A 16,769-nucleotide genomic window follows, 5' to 3' on the forward strand; every position below is an offset into this window, starting at 1 on the left:
CAGGAATTATTTCTTAATTTTCTTTGTTTTTAATAGACATGTAACATTTCAGAACGACTGAGAATTTACTTCAAATACTATTTTTTTTTTTTTTTTTTTTTTTTTTTTTTGCTTTTGTTACATCATACTTTTCTGTTTCTTGGAAGGCCATTCTCATACTTCGGAATTTCTCAAAGTATATTCTGTGGAACACAAGTTGCTCCAAGATATTGATGAGCAACACAAGGAAAAAAAAATCATGGTCAAATAAATTTGAGGAACATTGTGTTAAACAGAATTAAACAAGTCATTTTACTGTAGACTATCTTAAAACCTTTAATGAAGGAAAGAAAAAAGATTTCAGATTCATGGAGGAACATAGTTCTCAGTTTCCCAAACTTATTGAAATAGAACCTGGTGTTTGTAGAATATCTCATTACTGTCCATCTAAATGCTAATTTAGTTTTTAAGAACATTGGCTTGGGAGTAAGCTGGACATGGATTCAAATCTGGCTCCAAAACTTACCAGTCATAGGGCTTTGTCATAATTACTTATCTTTTCTATTGTTAAATAATAGTTAACATTTGTTACACTCTTGAGGTATGCACTACACATACGTGATGCAATCAAGGAAACAATATCTATACAAGTGGTAAAACTGAAACTATAAGTAACAAAGTTTAAGTAAAGAGTGTAAGAACTCCCTCCTTAGGATACATGCTAAATAAACTACTGCATTAGCTTAAACCATATGAAATTGCCACTTTTATGGGTCAGAAAAAGTCAAATACAGGCATTTTCTTTTGTTTCAACTTCAACAATGGAAACATACCTGTGTTTCCAGACATGGAGCAAGCATTCACATCATGGTGTCTGTTCTATCTCCTTCTGTCCCTCTGATCATCTGATCAGGAACTTACCTCTGTTCAGTTTCTGTTAAGTTAGTCCACTAATCAGCTCTATGTGGACACTCCTCAAGAATCTGTCATTCACCCTCATGGCTCTTATTCCTCATTCATGGTGATCATATCTACTCCTGTGGGTTCATTGATTATCTCTACAGAATAATTACAAGCCTGTGTAGAACTAAGAGCTCTAGAATGTTAGAATCTGACAGAAATGTAGAAATCATCTAGTTTAAGCCCCTCATTTTACAGATAAAGAAACCTAATTTCCAAACTTACAGATGTGCATTTTTAGTCTGCCAATTGGAGAAAAAAATGGAAACATTCATCAACACTTCCCATTAAATGTGTCCAACAATGAACTCATTGGATTTCTCTCCTTCGCTAATTAAGGCTCTGGTTTAATTAGTGGTTTCCTTTTTTTTTTTTTTTTTTCTGGTTTCCCGTTTTCCTTATTTTTGTCCTCATTGCTCTCCCAGTTACCCAACCTAAACCTTGAAAGCATGATTGGCTAATGAATGCCCTCTCTTGACTTACCCTCAAATGGACAGTTCTTAGGTTTTTCACTGTAATGTCTTTCCTATCCACCCCTTTTATCCAATCTCATTGTAGCTTTCTGACCATTCATTCATTCATTCATTATTTATTCAATTCTCTTCTGCTTCTTACCTATTGGTTATTTTGGGTGACACAGTCATGGATCAGATAAGAGATCTTTCTATACTAGACTACCTTTCATCTGCACTTCCAAATACACTTGATTATTCTTTTCCTACCAACCCCTGCTTCATTCTAGTCTCTCTGACTTTAGTCCCTCTAATAAAAACCTATCTTTTTTATTATCACTGCTAATTTATTCTTTGAAATACAAATCCAACTATGTCACTTCCTTCATCAACTTTCCAAAATTCTCCACTTGTCTTCCTAGTGATCATCTCTGACATATCTCCAATCTTCCTTCTCATCTTTAGCTCCCCTACTTTTCTCTGCCAATAACCTGAAGATCACTCAAACTGGCACCCTCACTCTTGCCAAATCTCTTCTTACCTCCACATCCCTGCCTTTACTCACACCTTCCTATATGCCTCTATGACTCTCTCTCCTTCTCTGTGATCTCAAGCTGATAAACTTCTATTCATCCTTTTAGTCTCCCCTCAATTGCCAAGTACTCCTTAGAAATCACATTAATATGTCAACCCAATACAGCCTCCTCTTGGTTTGAATTCTCACAGCATTTTCCTTCACTACCTTTACAGTGCTTAATGCTGATCATGTAGTTTGATTGTACACCTGACCTAGGCTCAGTAGGCTTTAAACCCCTTAACAGACACCTGTTTATCTTCACATCACTCACAATCTTCACATATACACAGTGTGGCCATTTCATGACTTTACATAAAAGCCTCAGTTTCCTCAGCTGTAAAATGAGGACAACAGCACCTTTTTAAATAGTTATTTTCAAGATTAAGTAACTATATATAATATTTAATGTGAGCCATGTAGATGACACCATAAGTTTTGGGTTATTCTCTCAAATATGGTAAATTGGAAACATATGCATTTGAGTTATCCCCAAATATTTGAAAATTGTGGCCCAGATTTTATTTGAAATAACATGGTGCCATGTTTGTATTTAAATCAATTAGGTCAGAAAAAGAAAAGAGAAGCAGCTATACATTTTCTTTTACCTTTTATTAATCCCAATAATCCATAGATATTAAGTTTATTGCTTCTTATTTGCTTCCATTCTGTGAAGTCATTCATGTTTTTTGCTTCTTTTGCCCATGCACTAAGCCATAGATTCTGTCCAATGCCCACCAAATTCTGCCATAAGTAAGTGACCACAGTCAGCCACACCCAGAGCCAGCCAAAGGCTTGGAGATACTGCAGAATGATGGAGAACTTCACCTAAAGGCAAAATTGATATAAAATTAGATTACCAAGAGATACAGGAACATGACATGCCATGTCTGAATAAGTTCCCTTACTGATAGTTTCTTTAACATCAATTAAATACATAGTATGATATAGGATTTCAAAGATGTACTTTAAAGTCACTCCTCGATTTAAACCCTATTCTGATGTTTCCTAAGCTTTGTGATCTTGATCAAGTCACAAACACCTGTAATCCTCAGATGAATCACCTGTTAATTAGAATAACAGTAATCACCTTATAAGTATATGTAGAGTGTCAAGCATAGTACTGAACCCTTAACAGCTCAATTAATGTTAGTTGCTATCATTAGTAAAAAAGAACACACATAACTAAATAACATGTAATCCTAACCAATCACCAACAATTCCATTTCATTCAACTTCCTCAAGCTATTATATAGCAATTATCCTCAAATTAAATGAGAAATCTATAGTGTTTATCAATAATGCAAAGTAAACTTTTATGTTTAGGTGGTTAATAACAAATAACATTAGTTCTTCTGGTGCTTACCCCACCAACAGGGATCTTTTCTTTTTTCATTGAGAACTGTTTTCCTTGATCCAATGAGGGCCTGATAAAGCAAGACAATGTTTTGCTTTTTAGGTTTTAGATGAAACTAATGTAAAAAAATATATACATCTTTAACCATTTTGTTGCATCTTTCTCTACTCCCTACCCTAACAGCAACTTGGTTTTCCCCGATAATAACTTTGCATCTCTTTGGTCTTACCAAAGGGAGACTGTTCATTCTACCATAACCCACATAATTTAGGGCCAGCACATGTGGTCTATTTTTAACTGCTTCTTCTAAATAATTATCCCTTAAACTTGAATCAAGTCTTTAGAGCATTTAAATTAAAGCCATCTGGCTGTACCATACTCTATCCCTTCTCATCCTAGCCTACTCTGGCATCTACTCACTTCTTGGTATCTCAGAAGATGAACTAACATCAGGGTTACTCTTCTCATTTTGTTCTGCCACCACCCTGGGTAATGTCACAGATTACATGAAAAGCTGTATTAAACTCAGTCTCTTTTCCAGCTTCATGATCTTCATAGCTCCATGTCCTGCATGTGTACCCCACTTTTGCATCAACTTTCATGACCTTAAACCATGGATCTTATTACTTAGGACTAACCCATCTCTGAAAACCCAACTGTAAGTATTTCAATCTCTGATCATAACCTCTTCTATTTATAAGTTTTCAATTCAGTTATTCTCACTACATTTGGTTTTTATTTTACTTAGATTCCCAAATCTAGCCTTCTATAATCTTTGCTCTCTTAGATAATCAATGATCCTGCTTTACCTGGGATTTACCTGGTTTTAGCATTGACTATCCAACTTCTAGGGAATTCCTTAGTCCCAGGCAAACCTGTATTCTCTCCCTTTTCCCTGCATTCTCCGTGATTATCATTTCATGCAAACTTTGGTAATATTTTTGAACCCGCATTCCCTGCTTTTCTTCCATGAAGAAAAGGTGAGTTCTAACCTTTCTCTTAGCACTTGCATATCAATCCTGGTCACATCGACTTCTGTGGAGTGCTGATTCAAAAAATCATGCAACCCTGTAAACTGGTTCTACCGTAACTTAACATCTGCTTTCTACCTGGGTTCTTAATAGTGCCTAGAAATCCTTGCATGACTCTCAGAAGGGGACTCACATCCCATTTCATGGAGAAAACAGAAGACAAGGAAGTCAGTCACTAAACCTTTACATTTACCACATTCCACCCAGCCTTTCCCAATTCTCTCCTGTAACAAACACAGATAGTTAAAAATACAGGTTATAAGATTTCTCCTCTATAATCTATCTTTTAAACAAATGATAGAAAGGGATCTTATCTTAAGGCAAGTCTGAAAAACACTGAGTTGTTCTCTTTTCTAATCTTCACTTTCTTGCTTTCTACCAACTCCTCCTCGTTAGCTGACAGAGAACAACACATTCTTCTCATTTTAAAACCATCACAAAGCAACAATAACAACAGTTATTATCCTTATTCAGTTACCAGCCTACTTTTTGCTGTCCTTTTATAGCCAAATATTTTTCTGTCAAACCACACGTTTTCCTCCTTAAACTTTTTGGCACCTGGTTGAAATTGTTTCCATCAAGAGTGCTGGTAAACTACTTATTGCTGAGTCTATTACACACTTTGAAAGTTATTTCACTTAATTCTTCATCATGTTTAATATTGTTCATCACTCACTTGTTTAAAAGGTTCCTCCTTCACTTCCTTTCACCACTGTACTTTCATATTTCTTTCCACCTTTCTGGCCCTCCGTTAGTTTCTCTTTAGGTTCCTTTCTCTGTCTTCCCTCTAATGTTTATGTTTCTTTGGGCTCAGTTCTAGGAATTATTTCCTTTGTATGCTTCACACTATCCTGAGCAATCTCATCCACCCACATAGTTTCAATAACCTGCTTCTTTGTGGATGACTTTCAAATTGGTATCTCCAGTCCACAGCTTTTCCCTGAGCTCCAGATCCATATGTCAAATGCTTTCTTGACATCTACTTTATTTCTTTGCTTGTTTCTATCATATACAACCTTAACTGAGCCAGTTATTTTCCTATCTCCCCTAATGTTTTCTCTGGCTTTACAAGGAGTCACAACACTTTCTCTGTCTTGATCATAGGACATTTCCATCTATTCACCAAGTATTTGTCAATTTCATCTTCTAAATATTTCTGGAATCATATTATTGGATAAATATTTAGAAAATAACAAGCAGCAAGAAGAAAAATGAGAAGTAGGGAGGAGGAGGCGAAGGAGGAAGAAAAGGATAAAAGATAGAGGGAGAAGAGGAAAAGAAGCAGAAGAAAAGATTTACAATCCTACATTTCAGAGACAATCTGTGCTAACACGCTTGTGAATATTTCAGTAGTCTTGCCTCTATTTGTGTGTGGTATGATAATTTTGTTAATGTTGCTCTTATATTATATTGTGTTATATTATATAATGTATGTAATAGATATATCTTATATTACTATTGTTCTTATATTGATATATATCAATATTATAATTATTAATGATTGTGAATATTAATATTGATAATATTGCTCTATAACCAGTTCATACTTTTTAAGAAAATTACACATTTGTAACTCGATTTATAAAAAACATATGCTTCTATAACACCATTATATTTTATAATATAACATAATATTTTATCATTTTACCATGATATGATTTATTTAACAAAGTCAATGCTTATACTGGTTGCAGTTTTTTTTTCTACTTTATTGCTATAATAAGCATTCTTTTCATAGGTCTTTTATTCCCTCTTGTACTAGATTCCCATACACAATAACATGCGACATGATCAATTACAAGTCATTTGATGCATCCCCTATTAAACTGAGCTCTAGAAATGCTGAACTGATGTACACACCTCTCAGCAGATTATGATAAACCCCTGTTTCTTCATGGTTTCCACTGTAATTTCCAGAATAAGAAACGCCTTATTTGGGCAGCCTAGTAGTTCTTCCGGTCCTATCTCTGGCACTAGTATTCAGAAACATTCTGTGGGATGTTGCAGTGCATGTCCTTTGCAGGATCAGCCTCAGCATCAGAGAAAGACACACTATTTAATGGACACTTTTCATTGGAATAGCTCCTGGTGTATGATTTGGGTTAATTATTGTCTTCATCCTTCAAGCTGTTGGCCTGGCTTCTGTTTGGATAAGCAAATTTGGCATTGGTACCAAGCCAAAAATTAATTCTTAATGTAGCTGGACATAAAATGCTATGAAATCTAACGGTTAAAAGGGAATTAAGCCTTCCTAATTAGATATAACTAACAAAAACCAATAATTTATTGGATACTATATAGAAAGGCATTGATTTTCAAACGAAAATGTTATTCATCATTTTTTCACACACAAAAAAACCCTGCATTTGGTTCTAGGCACTTTGTTGTGAATAACAGGTTTTATTTGAGTCTTTTAAGAGAGAAACTATTAATCAGAAACATTCTGTGGGAGGTAGAGAAATTTTAAACATGAGTCTTGTTCTGTCCTTGAGAAATTCTCAGGAAAATTCACACAATATCTATTTACATATTTTATATAAAATATGTAAAATCAACATGTTGAAACCATTGTCTCTGAGCTAAGCACGAAATTAAAAAGTTTAGAGTACATATGGGAAGACAAAAGTGATTCAGTGTTGCGCATGAAAGACAAAAGGGGGCAGCCTAGGTAGTAAAATAAAATTTCCAGTTTATTTTATTTAGGGAAGACAGTGATAGAGATTTAAGAAAGTAATTAATAGGCATAATATAAATTTAGAAAAAAAATGTGGAAACAGTTGGAAATAAATATTTTAGTCCTGCTGGAAAAATAATGTCATTAAACTAACTCTAATTCTTAAACTTTGAGAGAAAATTTTTCAGAAATTATTTGGTTCAACCACCCTACCCCTCCTTTTCAACATATTCCTGAAGGCAACTAGATAGTTTTCCCACGAACCTTTTCATGAGAAAGACTTATTGTATTCTATTTTAGTAGATCCCATTACAGACAGCCTCTATTAGTTGAAAAGTTCCTGCCGGCTTGTATCTTCCAATCCTTACTCATGTGTGCGTGTGTGTGTGTGTGTGTGTGTGGACAGAGTCTCACTCTGTCACCCAGGCTGGAATGCAGTGGCACAGTCTCGGCTAACTGCAACCTCTGCCTCCCAGATTCAAGTGATTCTCCTGCTTCAGCCTCCAGAGTAGCTGGGACTACAGGCAAACGCCACCACACTTGGCTAATTTTTGTATTTTTAGTAGAGACGGGGTTTCCCCATGTAGGCCAGGCTAGTCTAGAGCTCCTGACCTCAAGTGATCTCCCAAAGCATTGGGATTATAGGCATAAGCCACCATGCCCGGCCCCAATCCTTAATCTATCTTAATTCTGCACTAATTGGAAATGATTGGCGAATTCGAAAAAAATAGGAATTTAGATTGAAAAGTCAGGAAAACTCTCTCTATGTAATATTATCTTACCAAACAGTAAAGCAGATAAGAAATGAAAGGGAGAATAGAAAATAATACACTAGTATAGCCAATTAATTTGAAAAATTATAATAGGCTTCTCAAACATTAGATAAAATGTAATTTATTTAGTCGTTTGAAGTTTCTTATTTGAAAAATTTAGTGTATTCTTTAAAAACTGGGCTTGACTCTGGGTTGTGTTGATAAAAATATGACATATTGGACCTGAGGTGATCTTCCCAAAGTATTCTTTCCTCCCTCCTCGCTTCCCTCCCTCCCTCCATCCTTTCCTTCCCTCCTTCCTTCCTTCCTTCCTTCCTTCCTTCCTTCCTTCCCTCCTTCCTTCCTTCCTTCCTTCCCTCCTTCCTTCCTTCCTTCCTTCCTTCCTTCCTTCCTTCCTTCCTTCCTTCCTTCCTTCCGTCCTTCCTTCCTTTCTCTCTCTCTCTCTCTTTCTTTCTTTCTTTCTTTCTCTTTCTCTCTTTCTTTCTTTCTTTCTTTCTTTCTTTCTTTCTTTCTTTCTTTCTTTCTTTCTTTCTTTCTCTCTTTCTCTCTCTCTCTCTTTTTCTTTCATTCTTTCTTCTTCTTAGATTCCATTTGTCAATTTTGGCTTTTGTTGACATTGCTTTTGGTGTTTTACTCATGAAGTCTTTGCCCACGCCTATGTCCTGAATGATATTGCCTAGGTTTTCTTCTAGGGTTTTATGGTTTTAGGTCTTATGTTTAAGTCTTTAATCCAACCTGAGTTAATTTTTGTATAAGGTGTAAGGAAGGGGTCCAGTTTCAGCTTTCTGCATATGGCTAGCCAGTTTTCTCAACACCATTTCTTAAATAGGGAATCCTTTCCCCATTGCTTGTTTTTGTCGGGTTTGTAAAAGATCAGATGGTTGTAGACATGTGGTGTTATTTCTGAGGACTCTGTTCTGCTCCATGGTCTTTTTATGCTGTTTTGGTTACTGTGACCTTGTAGTATGAAGTCAGGTAGCGTGATGCCTCCAGCTTTGTTCTTTTTGCTTAGGACTGTCTTGGCTATATGGGCTCTTTTTTGGTTCCATGTGAAATTTAAAGTAGTTTTTTCTAATTCTATGAAAAATGTCAATGGTAGCTTGATGGGGATAGCATTGAATCTATAAATTACTTGGACAGTATGGTCATTTTCATGATATTGATTCTTCCTATCCATGAGCATGGAATATTTTTCCATTTGTTTGTATCTTCTCTTATTTCCCTGAGCAATGGTTTGTAGTTCTCCTTGAAGAGGTCCTTCACATCCCTTGTAAGTTGTATTCCTAGGTATTTTATTCACTTTGTAGCAATTGTGAACGGGAGTTCACTCATGATTTGGCTCTCTGTCTATTATCAGTGTATAAGAATGCTTGTGATTTGTGCACATTGATTTTGTATCCCGAGACTTTGTTGAAGTTGCTTATCAGCTTAAGGAGTTTTGGGGCTGAGACGATGGGGTTTCCTAAATACACAGTCACGTCTTCTGCAAACAGAGACAATTTGACTTCCTCTCTTCCAATTTGATACCCTTTATTTCTTTCTCTTGACTGATTGCCCTGGCCAGAACTTCCAATACTATGTTGAATAGGAGTAGTGAGAGAGGGCATCCTTGTCTTGTGCCAGTTTTCAAAGGGAAAGATTTCAACTTTTGCCCCTTCAGTATATTGGCTGTGAGTTTGTCATAAATAGCTCCTATTATTTTCAGATATGTTCCATCAATACCTAGTTTATTGAGTGTTTTTAGCATGAAGGACTGTTGAATTTTATTGAAGGCCTTTTCTGCATCTATTGAGATAATCATGTGGTTTTTGTCATTGTTTCTCTTTATGTGATGGATTATGTTTATTAATTTGCGTATATTGAACCAGCCTTGCATCCCAGGGATGAAGCCAACTTGATCATGGTGGATAAGCTTTTTGATGTGCTGCTGGATTTGGTTTCCCAGTATTTTATTGAGGGTTTTCACATTATGTTCATCAGGGATATTGCCCTGAAATTTTCTTTTTTGTTGTGTCTCTGCCAGACTTTGGTATCAAGATGATGCTGGCCTCATAAAATGAGGTAGGGAGGATTCCCTCTTTTTCCATTGTTTGGAATAGTTTCACAAGGAGTGATGCCAACTCCTCTTTGTACTTCTGGTAGAGCTCGGCTGTGAATCCGTCTGGTACTGGGCTTTTTTTGGTTGGTAGGCTATTAATCACTGCCTCAATTTCAGAACTTGTTACTGGCCTATTCAGGGATTTGACTTCTTCTTGGTTTTGTCTTGGGAGGGTGTATGTGTCCAGGAATTTATCCATTTCTTCTAGATTTTCTAGTTTATTTGCATAGAAGTGTTTATAGTATTCTCTGATGGTAATTTGTATTTCAGTGGGATCAGTCGTGATATTACCTTTATCAATTTTTATTGGACCTATTTGATTCCTCTCTCTTTTCTTCTTTATTAGTCTGGCTAGCGGTCTATCTATTTTGTTAATCTTTTCAAAAAACCAGCTCCTGGATTCACTGATTTTTTTGAAGGGCTTTTTGTGTCTCTATCTCCTTCAGTTCTGCTCTGATCTTATTTATTTCTTGTCTTCTGCCAGCTTTTGAATTTGTTTGTTCTTGCTTCTGCAGTTCCTTTAGTTATAATGTCAGGGTGGCGATTTTAGATCTTTCCCGCTTTCTCCTCTTGGCATTTAGCACTCTAAATTTCCCTGTAAACACTGCTTTAGCTGTGTCCCAGAGATTCTGGTATGTTTTGTCTTTGTTCTCATTGATTTCAAAGAACTTATTTATTTCTGCCTTAATATCACTATTTACCCAGTAGTCATTCAGGAGCAGGTTTTTCGGTTTTCATGTAGTTCTGCTGTTTTGAGTGAGTTTCTTAATCCTGAGTTCTAATTTGATTGCATTGTGGTCTGAGAGACTGTTATGATTTCCATTCTTTTGCATTTGCTTAGGAGTGTTTTACTTCCAATTATGTGGTCAGTTTTAGAAGAAGTGTGATGTGGTGCTGAGAAGAATGTATATTCTATTGATTTGGGGTGGAGAGTTCTATAGATGTCTAATAGGTCCAGTTGGTCCAGGGCTGAGCTAAAGTCCTGAATATCCTTGTTAATTTTCTGTCTCATTGATCTGTCTAATATTGACAGTGGGGTGTTAAAGTCTCCCACTATTACTGTGTGGGAGTCTAAGTCTCTTTGTAGGTCTCTAAGAACTTGACTTGCACCTTATGAATCTGGGTGCTCCTGTATTAGGTGCATATATATTTAGGATAATTAGCTCTTCTTGTTGCATTGATCCCTTTACCATTATGTAATGTCCTTCTTTGTCTTTTTTGATCTTGATATTTGTTGAAGTCTGTTTTATCAGGGACTAGGAATGACAACCCCTCCTTTTTTTTTTTTTCTTTCCATTTGCTTGGTAAATATTCCTTCATCCCTTTATTTTGAGCCTGTGTGTGTCTTTGCACATGAGATGAGTCTCCTGAATACAGCACCCCAATGGGTCTTGACTCTTTAATCAGTTTGCCTGTCTGTGTCTTTTAATTGGGGCATTTAGCCCATTTACATTTAAGGTTAATATTTTTATGTGTGAATTTGATCCTGTCATTATGATGCTAGTCGATTATTTTACACATTAGATGATGCAATTTCTTTATAGTGTTTATGGGCTTTACATTTTGGTATGTTTTTGCAGTGGCTGGTACCAGTTTTTCCTTTGAATATTTAGTGCTTCCTTCAGGAGCTCTTGTAAGGCAGGCCTGGTGGTGACAAAATCCCTCAGCATTTGCTTGTCTGTAAAGGATTTTATTTCTCCTTCACTTATGAAGCTTAGTTTGGCTGGATATAAAATTCTGGGTGGAAAATTCTTTTCTTTAAGATTGTTGAATTTTTGGCCCCCACTCTCTTCTGGATTGTAGGGTTTCTGCAGAGAGATCTGCTGGTAGTCTGATGGCCTTCCCTTTGTGGGTAACCTGAACTTTCTCTCTGACTGCCCTTAACGTTTTTTCCTTCTTTCACCCTTGGTGAATCTGATGATTATGTGTCTTGGTGTTGCTCTTCTTGAGGAGTATCTTTGTGGTATTCTCTGCATTTCATGAATTTGCATGTTGGCCTGTCCTGCTAGGTTGGGGAAGTTCTCTTGGATAATATCCTGAAGTGTGTTTTCCAACTTGGTTCCATTCTCCTCATCACTTTTAGGTAAACCAAACAAAAATAGGTTTGGTCTTTTCACATAGTCTCATATTTCTTGGAGGCTTTGTTCATTCATTTTCATTATTTTTTCTCTAATCTTGTCTTCATGCTTTATTTCATTAAGTTGATCTTCATGCTCTTATATCCTTTCTTCTGCTTGATGGATTCAGCTATTGATACTTATATATGCTTCATGGAGTGTTTTTCAGCTCCATCAGGTCATTTGTGTTTTTCTCTAAACTGTTTATTCTAGTTAGCAGTTCCTGTAACTTTTTATCAAGGTTCTTAGCTTCCTTGCACTGGGTTAGAACATGCTCCTTTAGCTCAGAGGAGTTTATTATTTTACCCACCTTCTGAAGCCTACTTCTGCCAATTCCTCAAACTCATTTTCCATCCAGTTTTGTTCCCTTGCTGGCAAGGAGTTGTGATCCTTTGGAGGGGAAGAGGAATTCTGGTTTTTGGAAGTTTCAGCCTTTTTGTGATGGTTTATCCTCATCTTCATGGATTTATCTATATTTGATCTTTGATGCTAATGACCTTTGGATGGAGTTTTTGTGTGGACATCCTTTTGGTTGATGTTGATGTTATTGCTTTCTGTTTGTTAGCTTTCCTTCTAACAGCCAGGCCCCTCTTCTGCAGGTCCACTGGAGTTTGCTGGCGGTCCACTCCAGACCCTGTTTGACTGGGTATCACCAGCAGAGGCTGCAGAACAGCAAAGACTGCTGCCTGCTCCTTTCTCTGGAAGCTTTGTCCCAGAGGGGGACCTGCCAGATGCCAGCCAGAGCTCTCCTATATGAGGTGTCTGTCGACTCCTGCTGGAAGGTATCTCCCAGTCAGGAGGCATGGGGGTCAGGGACCCACTTGAGGAGGCAGTCTGTCCCTTAGTAGAGCTTGAGCACTGTGCTGGGAGGTCTTCAGAGCTGACAGGCAGGAACGTTTAAGTCTGCTGAAGCTGCACTCACAGCTGCCCCTTCCCCCAGGTGCTCTGTCCCAGGGAGATGGGAGTTTTATCTATAAGTCCCTGACTGGGGTTACTGCCTTTCTTTCAGAGATGTCTTGCTCAGACAGGAGGAATATAGAGAGGCAGTCTGGCTACAGTGACTTTGTAGCCCTGAGGTGGGTTCCTCCCAGTTGAACTTCTCCACAGCTTTGTTTACACTATGAGGGGACACCGCCTACTCAAACATCAGTAATGGCAGAAGCTCCTCCTCCCACCAAGCTCAAGTATCCCAGGTCAACTTCAGAGTACTGTGCTGGCAGTGAGAGTTTCAAGCCAGTGGATCTTAGATTGCTGGGCTCCATGGAAGTGGGATCTGCTGAGCAAGACCACTCAGCTTCCTGGCTTCAGCCCCCTTTCCAGGGAAGGGAACAGTTCTGTTTCATTGGTGTTCCAGGCACCACTGGTGTACAAAATAAATACATACATACATACATACATACATAAAATAAAACAAAACTCCTGCAGCTAACTGGATGTCTGTCCAAATGACTGCCCATGTTTGTGCTTAAAACCCAGGGCCCTCATGGTGTAGGCACCTGAGGGAATCTCCTCATCTGTGGATTGTGAAAACCATGGGAAAAGCGTAGTATCTGGGCTGGAGTGCACCGTTCCTCATGGCACAGTCCCTCATGGCTTCCCTTGGCTAGGGGAGGGAGTTCCCAGACCCCTTGCACTTCCCAGGTAAGGCAATGCCCTACACTGCTTCTGCGTGCCCTCTGTGGGCTGGATCCACTGTCTAACCAGTCCCAGTGAGATGAGCCAGGTACCTCAGTTGGAGATGCAGAAATCACCCCCTTCTGCGTTTGTCTCGCTGGGAGCTGCAGACCAGAGCTGTTCCTGCTCAGTCATCTGGTCATCTTGCCCTGGACTGACTTTCTCTTTCTCTCTTTTCTTTCTTTTCTTTTCTTTTCTTTTCTTTTTTCTTTTCTTCTTTCTTCCTTCCTTCCTTCCTTTTTTCTTTTCCTTCCTTCTTTCTTTTCTTTCTCGTTCTTTCCTTCTTTCTTTTCTCTTTCTTTCTTTCTTTCTTTCTTCCTTTCTTTCTTTTCTTTCTTTCTTTCTGTTTTTCTTTCCTTCTCTCTCTCTCTCTCTGTTTCTTTCTTCTCCTTTCTTCTCTTCCTCCCTTTCCTTTTTTTTTGAGGCAAGAGTCTTGCTATGTTGCCCAGGCTGGTTTCAAACTCCTGAGCTCAATGGATCCTCCCAGTTTGGCCTCTGAGTAGTTGGAACTATAGGCGTGCAGCACCATTGTTTGCTGTATTCTTTATCTGAGCTGATGCAACTTAGAATTTTTTAAAAAAACAATTTTGTAAACAAATATTTACAGGGACTGGAATTCTTTTTTTAGGGAGAAAAGAAGGAATGATTTCCCAAAATTGGTTTACAGAAACTTCAAGAGGTTCAATTTAGATATTATATTAACAGTGATCTTATAAATAAGGAAAATTGACTTACTGTAGGAGAAAAGAAATGATTAAGTTTACAAAAACATTTATTAATTTTTACATGTTAAGCTTTTCTTAAGCTATTTACTGAGTGCATAGTGATACTATACACGGGCAAATATGCTCTTTAGGATTCAGAGATATGTATACCCCAAAGCAAATGGATTTCAAAGTATGTTTCAGTGCTTCTGGATTATCTTTTCTTGGAGACTCTTTAAAAATTATACTCATTTAAATGAAAGATATTAAGTCTCAGTGGCCAAAAAATAAAAGAAATGATGAATCAGAAAACTTTTCAGTGTTCTTTCAGTCTCTAGTTATTTATCCACCCATTCAACAAATACTTATGTATGTGCCATTTGGTGTTCTAGCTGATGGCAATGGAACAAATAACAAAAAAATCCTGCCCTTATAAAACCTTATAATGCAGAGTTAGGAGGAAGACAAAATAAAAAATTAACAAGTAAATTTCCCAATTATATGGAAATTAATAAGACGTATGACAAACTAAAGCTGGGAAAGGAGTAGGAAGTGTTGAGATATGAAATAGGGTGGCTAAGCAAGTCTTCATTGATGAGCCAACATTTAAGCAAACATCAACAGAAGGTGGATGTGCAAGCCATATGGTTATCTGAACAAAGTATACTTCATGCAGTGAATCAGAAACGCAAGGCCTTGAAGTAGGGGCATTCCTGGCTATCCCAGGAACAGAAAACGGTCAGAGTTGCTGGACAGAGTAATGAAGGGTAAACTTCCTAGGGTTCTGAGATCAGAATGGTAAACAGGTCCAGGTCCTATAGGGCCTTACAAGTCAGTGTAATGACATCAGATTTTTCTCTGAAAGGTGAATGTTTTGAAAGTTTTAGGCAGAAAACCAATATTCTCTGACTTATGTTTATAAAAGAAAGTCTCTGTATACTATCTTGCAAATAGTCTGTATGGGGTAAGATGGCAGCAGGAAGGCCTGTAAGCGGGCAGTTAAAATAATGGCAAGTGAAAAATAATCATGATCGAACAAAGGGGGCAGCTATGAAGGTAATGAGTGGTGGGTGAATTCTGAATTATTGGATATATTTTGAGGATCGAGCCAATGGGATTTGATTATAGATTGGATGTAGAGTAAGAAAGGTCAAAATGGCTGCAAGATATTTTTAAACTGAACAACTGGAAGAATAGCATTGCCATTAGCTAAGGTAGAAAAAAATCGTATGTGGGACAGGTTTGTGTGTGGTGAAGGAAAATCTAGAATCCTTTGTGGGACATATACATTGGAGATGTCATTTAGACATTAAAGGGGAGATGCTGAGAGGGTCAGTTGCCGGTTCAACCCTGGAGTTCAAGAAGAGATTCAGACTAGAGAGATTAACTTGGAGATATTAGTGTATGGAAAGCATTTAAAGCCATGAGACAGTATAAAAACACTAAGATAACAGACAAAGAGAAGCAGTCCAAGGTCTTATGATCAAGGAGGAATGATTTATTATTAGTTTACCTACTGAGTCAGCTAAATTTGGTATGCACACAAATCTCCAACCTGTAACATGTACATCATCCACACATCTTTAGATATATCCAATTCAAGACTCATTCTTTCATTCAAGGTCAAAACTGCCAGTGTCTGAGCTCTTGGATCCTAAAGTGCTTGATTCCCTTTAATCTGTCACAACGCTCAATTTTAGCAATTACAAGATCTAGGCACTTATTTTATAATCTCTCTCTCTCTCTTTTTTATTTTTGAGACAGAATCTTATTCTGTCACCCAGGCTGGAGTGCAGTGGCACGATCTCAGCTCATTGTCTCCCAGATTCAAGCGACTCTCCTACCTCAGCCTCTCAAATAGCCTGGATTACAGGCACATGCCACCATGCCTGGCTAATTTTTGTATTTTAGTAGAGACAGGATTTCACCATGTTGGTCAGGTTGGTCTTGAATTCCTGACCTCAGGTAATCCACCTGCCTCAGCCTCCCAAAGTGCTGGGATTACAGACGTGAGCCACCACGCCCAACCTATAAGCTGTTTATTCCTATTATTTCCTATTATCTTTTGGTTTTCTGTTTAGGCAACTGAGGGAAGAAACATTGGGGAAATAACCGATTAGATTAATTTGCTTCAACATTAGTCATTTTAGTCACTTACCGAAAAAATAATAATAATAATAAAGCATAATATAACAAAATCCAATCAGGACCAAAGTTTTACCCTTTTTATTCTGTCTCCCTCCCCTCTTCCTTCCTGCCCTCCTTTCTACTCCTTCCTTCTTTCTCCCTCTTCTTCTTCCTCCTCTTCTTCTTCTTCTTTTTCTCCTTCTTCTTCTTCTTCTTCTTCTTCTTCTTCTTCTTCTTCTTCTTCTTCTT

At 37.5% G+C, this 16,769-nt stretch overlaps 1 protein-coding gene across 5 annotated transcripts in view; it reads right to left on the reverse strand.

The window, feature by feature from the left end:
* LOC111552989 (canalicular multispecific organic anion transporter 1-like) overlaps positions 1-16,769 on the reverse strand; it is a 91,139-nt gene that overhangs the window by 21,306 nt on the left and 53,064 nt on the right. For all 5 annotated transcript variants that reach the window (XM_023227503.1, XM_023227502.1, XM_023227501.1 and 2 more), the window contains 2 exons: positions 3,332-3,392; positions 2,574-2,793 (listed from right to left, as the gene is read on the reverse strand). In XM_023227503.1, coding sequence (XP_023083271.1) covers positions 2,574-2,793; positions 3,332-3,392 — 281 coding nt within the window. The remainder of the gene's footprint in view (positions 1-2,573; positions 2,794-3,331; positions 3,393-16,769) is intronic.

This window comes from Piliocolobus tephrosceles, chromosome 19, assembly GCF_002776525.5.
Source record: "Piliocolobus tephrosceles isolate RC106 chromosome 19, ASM277652v3, whole genome shotgun sequence".
Classification (NCBI taxonomy): domain Eukaryota; kingdom Metazoa; phylum Chordata; class Mammalia; order Primates; family Cercopithecidae; genus Piliocolobus; species Piliocolobus tephrosceles.